The sequence below is a fragment of the Dermacentor albipictus genome, chromosome 3 (genome assembly GCF_038994185.2).
Source record: "Dermacentor albipictus isolate Rhodes 1998 colony chromosome 3, USDA_Dalb.pri_finalv2, whole genome shotgun sequence".
NCBI classification, from domain to species: domain Eukaryota; kingdom Metazoa; phylum Arthropoda; class Arachnida; order Ixodida; family Ixodidae; genus Dermacentor; species Dermacentor albipictus.
Window position 1 is genome coordinate 18,351,211 of NC_091823.1, and position 13,824 is coordinate 18,365,034.

Consider the following 13,824-nt stretch of genomic DNA (forward strand, 5'->3'; position numbering starts at 1 on the left):
GACAAACCGGTGAGACGGTACGATCGCGAAAGGTCTTTGTTTCGTATTCTTTCGCCGCCACAACGACCGCCGTCCCGAAGTAGACAAGCAGCCGATCTTTCAAATGGCGAGAGAGCGCTTCCGCTGGCTTGTGACCGCACCCGTCACACGTGGCTAAGCGCAGTCGCCGCAGTATAGACCCGTCAAAAATTTCATTTCGGCTTACCGTTATGCTTTTGCTGGAAGAAGTGTACCTGACCGTTGTCGTTGTCTTTCTTTCTTTTTTTTTCTACGCGAAAGAGGATCACAACGTAATTTGAAATAGAAAAGGCGAAAAATGCGTCAGTCAGTGTCAGACGTTTGAGAAACTGCGAGTTTGGCCGTGGTTGAGTGCACCCCCCCCCCCCCGCCCCTTACCCCATTATTCTGAAACACCAGATTCCAGTACTAACGTTACTTGATGTACAGCTCGCCATAGTCGCTGTCCGATACGCAGAGTTCTCTGTTCTGACACAGAATTACGGAAATGGGCATTCTCCTATACGTCACCCTAGCGTCCCATGCATGACATTGTAGCTTTTTTTTTCTTTTTCTGGTTTTGCAATATGCGTCGGTTCTCTAAGTTTATTGACTATAATTGCGCCCATAAATATTTTGTACCATTATGAAAGTTTGCATTTGTGCCGTTATAGTCACAAAAATAAAGAAATGCCTCGCTATTAATGTTTTTTAATGTTGTATCACGAAGTGCTTCGAAACTACAGCGCCTGAAACCAAATCCAAGCTAAGTAGTTGCACTTTGCAATAGTGAAGTAGAAAAGGAAGCTACTGCGTCATAATAATTCTGTATTATATAGCTTAAGCACAAATTGTAGGTCGCCCTACAATTAAGTGTAAGCATCCCTGTACGCTTACCTCCCGATTAGTCTTGATTTTACTTGCTATAACAAGTTATACTTGGTGCTTGTCCCGTTTCGTAAATTCTCTTGTCCGAAGCCTCTTAATCGTGTGCCTTCGAGATGAGTAAAAACGCAAAACCTTACTTGCGATAGCAAGGTAGGTAGAATATTTGCACTGTATTTATTTATTTATTTATTTATTTATTTATTTATTTATTTATTTATTTATTTATTGACTGCGTTCGGGCATCCTAAACAAACAGCTGCGCCGTGAGAGACTACGTTTTTTAATAGCTTTGCATTAGTTTTTGATCACACGTGGCATCGCTCTCTGTTGCCTAGATTCATCCAGCCGTGCTTACGACGGGCTTCCTTTCGTGTCCGTTACGCAGTCGCTGTCCGGCCTGAGCCGGGTGCGAATGCTGCAGCTGGGCTTCAACCGCATCGCTCGCGTGGAGCCGGTCGCGTTCGCCGGGAGCAGCGACATCGGCGGCATCTCGCTCGAGGGCAACCCGCTCGCGCTGCTTCGCTCGCGCGCCTTCGCCAACCTCAGCCGGGTCGGCTCGCTCAGGCTGCCCCGGAGTCTCGCTGCCATGGAGGTGAGTGTGCCTTCCTCGCTGAGACAACGTGTTGTTCATTCCTCACGTACGTTTTCCGTCTTCATCCGAACAGTTAGTCCAGCTTAGAAAAGGGAGCTTGCACCGTGTCGCAGAAAATCCGGCGTCGACGTTCCGTGTCCAGCGTCGACCGTTGTTCCGGCAACGATCATTTCGAACCACGCGTAGCCAACCGCGCCGGCCCTCCATGTAGCGCAAGGAAGTTAGTGAACTAAATGAATTTCTCAAGGTCAAATACGTCAGCAAAATCGTAAAATACGACTTGCACACAACCCACACATGATAGCGTCGGATTGTAATTTGAATATACGAGAAAACATAACTTTGTTACGCGGAAAATCAAAACACAAACCCCTTTTCCAGCGTTTCTACCATTCATAGAACGTCCATGGCCTCCGAGATTTCCGTGCGCCGGCGTGCGCAAATGTCCAATGCCATAAAGCGGCGCGCCCGCTTTCTTGCAACACCTCCAGATGTCGCTCGCCTCCGCCGCATCAATAGGGCTTCAGAAAGTTTGGTTGTAGGAATCCATCGTGCTTTTTTTTTCTTTCCTTTCTTAACATTGGTAGGACATTAGGCAATATAATAACAAGAGCTTGGTGGCGCAACCCACCACCCCGTTCCAAAGGGAACGCTTACAGCATCCATCCATCCATCGATCGCGGCCCACGCAACAGTACGCGTTTGAACCACAAAACTCGCCTTCATGCATAACGTTCGCTGCCAGCATTTCCCGGCAGACATTGCGGTTACATAAGCTACATTTGCCGGGAAGCGTGAGAAGCAGTCAGGGATCTTTGAATGATATCGTTTTCCACTCTTGAAGTCGAAGCCCAAGCGTCCTCCATTTTTTCTTTTTTTTTTTCCGGAGGCGCCCAGCAATTCAGTTCGGGCCGACCCCAGATGTTCCTTAGGAGCTTTCTCTTGGTACCCCGTCGTTTCCAAATCTGCCAGCAGCTGCATGGCCGGAGAACGCAGCCGTATTCAGCGCTGAATAACTTGCAGCTAAATACAAGTCACGCGCTCCGCCTTCTTTTAGGTACCTACCATGTTTCTGTTCCGGTTCCTGGGCGAAATTACTGATGAAGGATGAACGTGCTCGTGTTAGACATTGTCGTTTCAGCATACCGCACGTAGCTCTGCTTGTTGGGCTCTGCGTGCCTTTACCGGTAACATGACGCTTCTGAAATGAGTGAACGTCAGTGCACTGACCAGATCCAGGTGCAGTACTACTATAACCCACACTACCCTGTACGCCGCTGTTGAGGTGTCCTCCCTAAACCCGATGATTTCTTTACCAAGCATTACTCTATACTGACTGCCCCTCCTTTCAGCCGGACGCCTTTGCGGGTCTGCGCAACGTGAGCCTGGTGTCGCTGGAGGCCCCGCGGCTGCAGCGGCTGCCTCAGTTCGCCTTCCGGGGTCTGGAGCACGCCGGCGAGCTGCTCATCCGGGACGCCGAGATCGGCCTCATCGACTCCGGCGCCTTCGCCGGCCTCAGCCACGCACGCCGGGTCACGCTCGAAGGCTGCACCGTGGAGGCCGTGCGGGCGGCCGCGTTCGCCGGCATGCGAGCCGTCGGCCAGCTCAGGCTAAGCGCAAACCGCCTCGGCAGCGTGCTGCCCGGTGCCCTGGACGCGCTCGACCAGGTTTGTGCGCCTCAATCGGTCGAAAAAGAACTGTGCGAAATATTTCTTCTTTTTTGTATTTTCTCGTTGAAGGTGACTGTCTGTGCAGGGTGAAAAATTGTGGCTTTTGGTTCAAACCATAGACTATGCAGAAGTGTGTACTTTATTTTTCCTTTTTTTTTACTTTTGTAAATTACGCCTCCGCATTCCTAAGGTACCGCCTAATAGTCCGCAAGGATTATCTTTTCATCTATACAACAATCTACCATTGTGGAGAAGCCGGTGATATAGTTGTGCTACGTACATTACAAACAAACAAACAGGCCAATAAGTAATTGATTATTTAATATAGACAACATATAGGTAGATTTACAATCTATGTGCGGATTCGATTTCAACTGTAGTTTCAATACTGGGAAATTAAATTCCTGATGTGGTTCTGATATTTCGTCTACATCCTGCGTTTGCAGGGATGGGTTTGCAGTACACATATTCAGTCATCTACAACTACGTACTCGCTGTGGTTCATTCGTAATAGCTTTTCGCGCGCACGTGATTCCATGTTTGCGTGTTCTCTCTCTCTCTCTAAGCACAATGAACAGATGAACCTTTGAGAGCCGCCAGCTGGTAACAGCCTTCTTCACCTGCACAAAGACCAGGACACATAAAAACAAAGTAATAAAGGTCACTGCTTATCCTTGTTACGTGCTACTAAGTCAGCGGCCGCACTTTCACACATTTTGTGCACTAACGCGGTGGCAACGATGAGCGCCTAAGATTTCACACCATGCAGTCGGTAAATCCATTCTCATCATGTTATATGAACTTTAGCTGGAGGATACTCTGACCGAAATGCATCGCTGAGAAAGAATAACTACTGACAGAATCTACAGGAAAAATCTTGCCGTAGATGATAGCTTAACTTGTGCTTTTACGCACTAAGCTCCTATTACCCGCCGTGGTGGCGTAGTGGCTTCGGCACTGCGCAGCTAAGCCCGAGGTCACGGGCAAAAAACCCGGCCACGGCGGCCGCATTTCGATGGCGGTGAAATGCAGAAACGCCCGTGTACCGGGCATTGGAAACGTTAAACAACCCCAGGTGGCCAAAACTGATCCGGGGTCACCATTCCGGCGTGGCTCATAATTATGTGGTGGTTTCGCGACGTAAAACCCCAGAATAAAAATTTTTAAGTAGGCTGCTATTCTTCGCAGACCCCTTGAATATTTCTGCTCCTGTACCGCCCGTAAGCGTTCCCTGTAAACCCGCAAGATTGAAACTGCAAAGGGAAGTCAATTAAGCACTTTTAATGTTACACATTCTTACTTCGTCACAATCCTTCTTTTTTTCTACTTTTTTTCTTATTTTTTTCTTATTTTTTCATTGGTCACTCTATCCTTACTGTCCTTCATACTTGTTCTGCCATCCGTTGAATGCATTCGTCGCGTTTTCTTCTGTTCTTAACGGTTCTCCATATCTTTATCACGCGAGAATAATAAAGATGAAAACTCATTACTGATGTCCACACGTGTCGTCCTTACTGTTCTGTTTATGCTGATTTCATCGTAGTTAGTATGTACTCACAGAAATTGCGTTATAGCTGCACTGCGCACGTGCAGAATGCACTCCAACTCTGCTCCTTTTAAGGACCGATGCTTTGTGCCAACTGCGATGATGATGATGATGATGATGACAGTATCTTTATTGCTATCGTAATCATGATAGGGAGCCTTGACTCTGAGCCAAAGCTTCCTGCCTTCTTGCACGTCGCTTTAGTGACCCCGCTTCCGGACGTGTTGCACCCGCAGGCGTCCGTGGGTCACGTGCTGCTCTCGGGCAACTGGCTTCCCTGCGACTGCCGCCTCCGCTGGGCTCCCGAGTCGCTGAGGCGGCGCGGCTTCTGCTCGTCGCCCGCGCACCTGCTCAACGCGTCGGCCGCCCAGGTGTCGCTGGACACGCTGCCGCGCTGCCTGCCCGAGCACTTCGTGCCGCACTCGAGGCCCGAAGCCCCTCCGCTGTCGGGCCGGCAGCAGACGAGCGGCGCCGCGACGCGACTCCGACCCGGTTCGCCAAGTATTGCGCACCTGACCGCGCTGGTCCCGCTGCTGCTCGTCGCCGGCTCCCGGTTGCAGCGCCTCGTCGCCACAACGTCGTGCCTCCCGCAGTGCAATCTCTGACAACCTGCGCCATAATTTGGCCGTGCGCGCAAGGTGCGCACCCCACCTACCGGCATGCGTCGCGTCCCCCGTGGGCGCTTCAGCAGTGCTGGTCGCAGTTGTGCCCTTATACGCTAAGCGAGTGGTCACCGCAAGGAACTCCTCGCACAGATACGGCTATTTCTGAAGCGCATGGCTGGCCCACAGAGACTTGTGCGCCAGCTTCGATATCTTATTTTTGTTCATGTTTCTATAAGCGCTCAGCCATGGTATATACACGTAGACCCGGCACGCCAGCATCCCGTTTTACTACTTTGATTTTCGTTTCCTTTAATGACGCTTCATTATAATATTGAGTACGTTTACAACTTTTCTCATAACGCTTCAATATAATCTTGAGTGTGGAAATTTCAAACTTGCCCCGGGGTTATTAACGATTCGGGTCCAGTTCTTTTCCTTATAGCACTTCGTCAAAGCGGCACTCTCCCTCATCATCAGGTTCGGCTAGCGGTTTGCCAATTTTTGCCAATTTTTAATAAAAAATTGACAATTTAAATAAAGAATTCGAAACGCACAGTCACTAGATCTTAAGTTTTTGTTTTAAACGCGACAAACCTCGTCAAATTTGGCGCCTTGGTTGCTGAGAAAAACGAATTCTCCTTTTACATGTATTTACATAGGAGCACCCGAGCTATAGCTTCCTCTACCACTGCAGCAAATTTGACGAGGTTCGTTGCATGTAAAAGAAAAACTTAAAATCTAGTGACTGTTGGTTTCGAATTTTTTATTTAGGTCGTCAATTTTTTATTAAATATTGGCAAAAATCGAAAATTTTCATGAAACGAAACTATCAAGTTTACAACTGTAACTCAGCAACGAAAAATGATAAGACAACTCTATGAATTGCATCTAATAGTACATCCAAAGCGCACAAAATTGATGTGTTACACATGAATCTAGAAAAATTTAGTAATATGAAAGTAGAGCTTTTGCAGAACCCTTGTAAACAACGTAAGAAATTCACGTAAGATATAAAATGATACATCGAATTTGTCCCCTTTGGATGATCTAATGGATGCCGTTTACAGCACCGCGATATCTGTTCTTGATGCAGAGATATCAGTTTGTAAACTTCGTGCTTCTGTATTTCTTTCGAACCTTCAAATTTTTGAAAATCTTTTCAACAAAATTCAGGACCTATATCGAAATTCCGCTTCCAACGGTTAGTAGACTATAAGCTTCTCTCTCAAATGCAACAAATTTCATTAAAATCGGCCCAGGGTTTATCTCAATGAAACGTGTTTTTTTTTTTGCGTTTTACATGTATTTGAATAGGCCGCGTCGGATTTGGGCTCGACCTAAAGCTTCCACTTAACTGTGGATGCCAAAGAAATAGAATCGAGCGAAATGAATCATTGCACTATGCCGGCCTTCATGCTAACAATACGTTCACAGGCTGTCTTGTCTTCTTGCGTTTATGGCCTTCAGAAATTATACTTGTTTTGTCATATATACGAAGGCGAATCAGATATTCTTTGCCCCTATATTTTATAAGGTGCATGCAGGTAATTACAAATATACGTACTATTCTACGTACCTTACACTATTTTTCCACATAGTCCCCGCATCGGTTCAGACATGTGTCTCGTAGCTTAGTAGACCATAAATATGATCACTTAGCGCAAACAAGGAAGGACGGAAGGGAACAAAGGGTGCGCCACTAAGCAATATGAACCGACTAGCCTAGCAACGTGTACTTCTGGATGTGTCCCATCGCAGCACTAAATTTGAGATGCCCCTGTCGTCAGTCAGCGACGCACACGGCCTGGCTGAAAAGTCTTCACGGCCTTTCGCGAACACCACCGCCTCACACTTCTCAAAGTGCCACACCTTTCCCCATACGCGGGCTGCATTTCCCTGTGGATTTCAATGGGCGTGCGTCCCTTGCTCCTTATAGAACCAATCACACTTCGTCCCTCGTACGCTGTGGCACATTGATTCTAGTACACTGCAGCCGTGTACGTGTGAAGCACAACCGCCATCTGAAACAACTGACAGTAGCACTGTACCACGGAGCTACCGGCAAAGAATGCCAGGCCGGCCCAGGAAAGGTCCGCCGCTGGGAATGGATATGTTGGACCTCGCATTTGCAGCCGTTTTTGCTACAAAAAAAGAAGAAGAAAAAAATGCGAGCAAAGACTTCGTGATTCGCCCTCGTATTAAAGACAGGGAAAGCAGTTGTTGCGCTTTCTGACCGCAGCTTCTTTTCCCCTCTTTCCCGTTTTCTTTAATTATTTTCAATTCCCCCCTAGATGCTTTGGAGTTTTTATAGCTTTCCTTTGTCAAAGTACCCAAAGTGTTGGAAGCATGCTCGTGGCGTGGAAACTGAACTAATCACGCTGCTTGTAAAGCAATGCGTTTCATGCGGCTCCTTGGCGAAGTTTTTTGCTCAACCGCTCAAACAAGTGTATAACGATTTTGCGGTTGCACAGTGCTAAGTCATTTCGCCGACATTAGTAGACTTGCTCGTGCACATTGTACAGGAAACATTGTCCCAAGAACCAATGTGACACTGCAATAGTGACAGTAAGGCAGGAAATTGGGCTAGTTGGAATGAAGGCACATAATTTATAACAGTGCGGAAGACTACGACAACACCAAAACGTGGACACAGAATGAGTGCTGTCAAACAACTAAAATTTATCAAGAGCAACGCAACGCAAAAACGAAGAACGCCACCAGCTCATGAAGGATACCAAGTAACGCCATGGAATAAACTGCGGCAAGCCTCCTCTTTCTGTTGTCGCCGTCTACATCGCGCTTACTTGGAATGTGCAGTGATGCGTTCTTGTTTCTAACACGTTCTTGCCTCATGCAGTCATGATGGAAGCCTTCAGACCATTCCGCATGTCTCACTAGTAAGCGTGCGCATCTTTATTGCCCCCAACCCAGCGCGTACTATTCTTCACAAACTCGGAGGGCGTGTAGGTTGTAATGCGCAGGAGGTCATCCCAAGCAAGGTCAAGGCAGTGCAACAGGCGTCACTTGGACTTTGTCATCCGATCGTCCGGCTGATGTGCACTCTGCAGCTGGCCCGGACCAGCGACGAACTACTATCTTTTTGGTTCCGCGCGGTTCAAGAATATAAATGATGTTGATGTTGGTCTGCCTCATTCTTCGTAATGGAGATACGAACGTTCTCTGGGGCTCTGATCGTAGTGCACCATGAAGAAGCGTGTCTCCTTTTTATATTCTAGTTATAGCTACGTTTATGTTCGCACGCGCTTGCGCTTGCACGGGCTGCATGACCTTCTAACGTGTCACCAAAAGAAAAAAAAAGAAAAAAAATGATCGGAAGGATCAAGTGACGGCACGATCAGCAGAATTTCGAGCATGCATCACTTCAGAGTCTTCGATACGCAAAACCTCACAGTTAACGTAAATCACAATAAATAATCCTCGTTATAACGGAGTCGCCGCATAATGGGAAACGGACTTCGTAACAAGCGAGTTTTACTAAAAAGTAAAGAAAATTTAAATGCGAGAGCGTTCATGAAACTTTCGTTAAAGAAAACCGCACTCGATAGCGGTGATACGACAGTGCAGAACTTCTACTGATACCTGCAAGTAGCTGATCGTTTGTCGACTTTCATCACCTTACGCAGTCGCAAAAATGTTGTTGCCACGTGGCAGAGCGGCTTCGTAGTCACTTTTGCCTCTCCAAGTTCATTAAAAAAATAAAGCAGAAGGAAAGCGTCATCTCATCACGTATGATACACTACAAATAATCCGGTATGAAATGCATACAGTGCACTCAGAATCTCGGAAAACTTGGAATACAGTGATTTCGTTACAACGAGGATTTACCGAACCTATAAAAAATGAATAATGCCAGGAGGCGCTCGTGGATGGATGGCTGGATAAAACTTTATTGGATCTGTTTAAATGTGGTTGGGCCCCTAGACGTCCGGGAGCCCCTTGGCCGACATCTCTAGGCAAGCACGGTCCACCAGCCAGAGCTGGTCATCCGAGCAAGTGGCCCGAAGAGCGGCCTCCTTCAAGGAAAAGGAAGGGTTGGGAATATGCTCTACCGCCATGAGCGTGGGGCAGTTCCACAAACAGAGGAAAAAATCTGCCCGGTGCGCTCGGCAGGTGGTACATTGTGGATTATGAAGACCAGCGTAAAATAAATGTGCCAGATACGGAGAAATACTTGCTTTAGTCTGGATCTGGCGCCAGATTAAACTCTGATGAGCGGTGAGAGAATGCTCGTGGACATTGCTATGAACTGCGTTTCGTTTTTATGTCATATGAGTACTCCATTCTAATTTCTTATTTCGTGCGCCAAGTATATCGGCCAAACACGTACAAAGTGGGTATGTGCCAAAGGACGTCTCCAAACAACGTGTGAAAGTTTATTTCATTTCCTTCTTTCATGTTGTGTTTACAAGATGCGAACCTCTTCGTGGTTACTCAGCGCGTCGCGCGTCGCAGAAACGCTGATCGGGCCACGTCACGCTCAGTTCTGCGTTTTCCTTTTCTTTCTTTTTCTTTTTTGTTCTCCCGTGACGCTCGTTGCTTTGTTTGCATAACGGCAACAATACAACGTTGTTGGAGAGTGGCATTGCAACTGGTGCAACAACGGATAAAAACAGACTTGTTTGGTGCTGGTGCTGCCATCTGGAGATGCGACACTCATCTACACTGCGGCTAGTACATTGTATCAAAGCAAGAGGGTAGCACTGGCGGATGGCCGGAGCAAATTGACGGATTGGCCGGAGCAAATAATGGCAACGATTCAACAAGCTGGCTCTTTATTCTGTGATTCAACGTTGTTGATGACTGGCATTGCAACGGCTGCAGCAACGCCAAATGAAAATCGCGGCCCCACATGCCACACGACTAGGTTGGTGCTGGTGCTGCCATCTGGAGATGCGAGACTCATCCACACTGCGGCTGGTACGTTGTATCAATGCAAGAGTGCAGCAGTGGCGAACCGAGCAAGTGGATTGTCTGGACCGGAGCAACCGGTGTAAACGCTTTGCACCTCCCCGTTTTACGTTTTGCGTTCCTTATTCTACGCACTTCATTTAGATCACGCAATCGCAGAGAGAAAAATACGAAATAAATAAATATGGAGCGAAATAAATACTCGGTCCGATTAGACTGTGGCCACAGAGCAAGATACTTGGCTTCAGAAAAACGTTGGACGGAACAAACTAGTTTGCTCTGGCGTGTCATGCTAGTGCGTTCGTCACGCAGCAACGTAATATATTACAACTAGAGCAGCTGAATCGACAGCCTAGGTGTTGTGTGTCCTATAGTGCCCTCGTCATTAGAACTCTGCTGAACGGGAAGATATCAAGAAAGCTGCAAAATAACGGCGCCACCGCAATTTGCGTACCGAAACGTTCCCCGCTGCATTGTTACGTTTCCGTTTATGTGTGAACTGTGCTAAGCCACTAGCATACCTTCAGTATGGCAGACCCTTCAGTTTCGCTTATGGCAGTGTTTATATTCGTGCGAACCTTCCCGTGAGTACTGTCACGGAAACGTACGTGTGTTCAGTGGACCCGGGGCAGTGGACCGCCGCGACACACCTTGCTCTCTCATTTTCAAGCAACGAAGCACAATTTGATCCTTGTGGCATGCTTCAGCTTATAGTGTCTTCCTAGTTTGTTTTTTTTAGCTAACGACTAATTATATTCATTTCTTTTTGAAATATCCAAAGTAATGATGTGCACCACACAGCTTCCAATTCAACACGAGATCACATCGTAAGCGCATATTTACGTGTTTATATTGTATTAACAAGCAGAAAAACAGGAGTGTGCGTTTTTAAAATTATTTCAAGAAAGAAAACTTCTAAAAGATAATTGTACGGAGCAGACAGTCTTCGTCAGATTAATGTTATAGCTTAACATAATAAAGATAAACGTGCACATAAAACAAGAAATGGAATCTGAGCATGTATAGAAACACCTGTATAGCGATGTGCTTATGAATGTGTGGTGCACATTCATTGGTGCATAGCCACGTGTGGTGCACATTGGATACGTAGCCGCATAGGTATATACAAGAATATATTATCCGCATATTTCAGTGAAGCTGAATTAAGCACTTCGAAAGGAGGAAACTTCAAAAGAAGAGGAAAGTCAAGAGCCAGAAATAGTAGGCTACTAGCCGAAGAAGAATACAGTTTCAGTAAAACGTGTGGTATTTTAAATGAGCTTTCGTGAGGAAATTAAAGAGCAGATTTATGCCAATCTGCCACTGTCCGCTAGCGCAGTCGTCATCGGTGGGGAAGTATTTCTACAGCAGTTACAACTAGCGCTACGCAGCTGTATCTGTGAAACGACGTCTCAAGGGCGACATGTCTAGTGTAGTCACTGCACAGTTTCACTCTTCCACTCAGCAAAAGGCGCCTGGATCCTCTTCGCTCAGCAAAAGGCGCCTGGATTATTCGCCACATCAGCACCCCTCTGCACTGCCTACACCAACCTGAGCGCTGCACCCGAAGGGGTTCGCACCCCCCTCCCACACCTTAGACGCCACTGCTTGTGTTTCTCGTTATTTGTCATACTTTTATGTATTCCATTTTTTTATTATTTGTTATTTTATATGTTTTGCTGATGCACAGAATTTCCGACAGTCTCGAGGTTATAGTCGCATTCCCATTATGTATTTAGTTCTTTTTTTTAAAATAATGTTCAATTGTAGTTCTCCCATGTACACTCCTAGAAACAAAAAGAAATTATCGATGATAAAAGATATCAGACAGTGGCCTAAAACGTAAGTGCGTTCAGTCTTCAGCGGTGGCAGGACGACTTTCGACCCACTGAACCTTGGATACATGGCAGTTGAACAAGAAAGGAACCTAAAACATATAAGTGAATGGTATTACAATAGCGTGCTCGGAGAGTTGGTAGATATATAAATGATATCGAAAAAGAAAAAACATATATATATATATATATATATATATATATATATATATATATATATATATATATATATATATATATATATATATATATATATATATATATATATATATATATATATATATATATATATAAGAAAGGAAAGCAGCTCACTAACAAAATATCTGCTGTCTATCTATGCGCGTCGGTGAGTCATAAAGGCCAACGTATTTGTGAATTCAAACGTTCATAACCATCTAACCACTTTCAGCGGCGTTAGTTCTTATGCAGTGAAACCTGGTTATATGTTGAACGCGGACAACACGCCTGTGCCAAAAATTGAACAAGTTGAACTGCCGTGTGTATACCGTCTGTTAGGCTTGTTATTAGTGTAAGCTATGTAGTACATCCTGTATAAAGCTTCAGACAGTACAGTGCTCTCGGAATGAAACGCGTCAACTTAGGGCTAAGTAATGCGCATACTTTCGTTTCAACCGGCTGGAGTTCGTGTCACATCGACGTAATTCTGGCGCGAACGCTTACATCGGGGTCCTCGTCACCTTTGGTGACCAAATTCCTAGCGACATGACATAGTGCTCGCGCGTACTTCGCACATATGTAGGGTTGTACTAAATGCTCCGTGTCCCATTTCATTCCGTGAGCACTGTACATGCCTAAATCCTTTATAACAGCAAAAAATGCCTCTTTCGATCCGCATATATGTTGAATGTGTCCGAGATGGCCCGAAAAAGGCGATAGTCCTTCGTTTTTAACGACAATGCGCTTATCTCCTTCGCCTTTCGAAAGATAGTTTTCGGACCAATTCTTCTAAACTTACTTAACATTGTTTATTTATTTTTTTCACACTCCGCGCCATGTTTCTTTCAAGTTACTTGTCTCTCAGGTTCAGGGAACAAAATTTTCTGTCATTCCGCAGCCAAACTAACCGCACTCCGTCGAGGCATTTGCTTTAAAGGCCCGACACTGAATTAAGTTAAGCTGAATGGGTAAATCCCACTTGCAATACAGAAAGGCACAAAAACGAAATTAGACCGGGTTCAACGTGTCAGAACTGAATGTCTATTAATTCTATCTGAATCTTGGCCTACCTTCCAATATTGGGCATCTGTCTACATGGTATATATGACATCACTAAAGGAAAACAGATGTTCGCGCGTTACTTTTCGTGACGTCATGAGGTTCGGAAAGCGTCCGCTCACGACTGGTTGATAGTTATCAATAAACGAGGATTACGCGTTGCAGGCTAAAGGAAATGGATTCAAGCTAGCGCGTTCTGAACATTTTTTGTGAAGCAAAATGGCCGGACATGCGGAAAAACTTTGAAGTCCATGACGTCATACTAACGTGCGCACAGGCACTGCCGTGCAGTCGAGTGCGAATGCTTCGATGCGTGCTGTGGTGTGGAGAAGCCAAGAAGAGAGGGCGTAGCTTGTTAGGAGCAGTGCGTTCCCGAAAATCACGAAGACAGTGTCGAGAAAGAAAGAGGCCGATTTCCCAGGGCATACATGAACCGACGGTGCAAACACCATGCAGCGTAGGAAAATTATGGCCTTGAACGATGTTTCACAAGGAAAGCCAATGCTGCAGTTATGTCTTACCACTG

General features: G+C 46.0%; 1 protein-coding gene across 4 annotated transcripts in view; it reads left to right on the forward strand.

Annotated features, from left to right (window-relative positions):
- Positions 1–5,935, forward strand: part of LOC135896975 (leucine-rich repeat-containing protein 15-like) — a 77,999-nt gene extending 72,064 nt beyond the window's left edge. For all 4 annotated transcript variants that reach the window (XM_065425536.2, XM_065425537.2, XM_065425538.2 and 1 more), the window contains 3 exons: positions 1,271–1,477; positions 2,830–3,144; positions 4,930–5,935. In XM_065425536.2, the coding sequence (XP_065281608.2) occupies positions 1,271–1,477; positions 2,830–3,144; positions 4,930–5,298 (891 nt within the window). In that variant the 3' untranslated portion in view covers positions 5,299–5,935. The remainder of the gene's footprint in view (positions 1–1,270; positions 1,478–2,829; positions 3,145–4,929) is intronic.
- Positions 5,936–13,824: the final 7,889 nt, after the last annotated feature.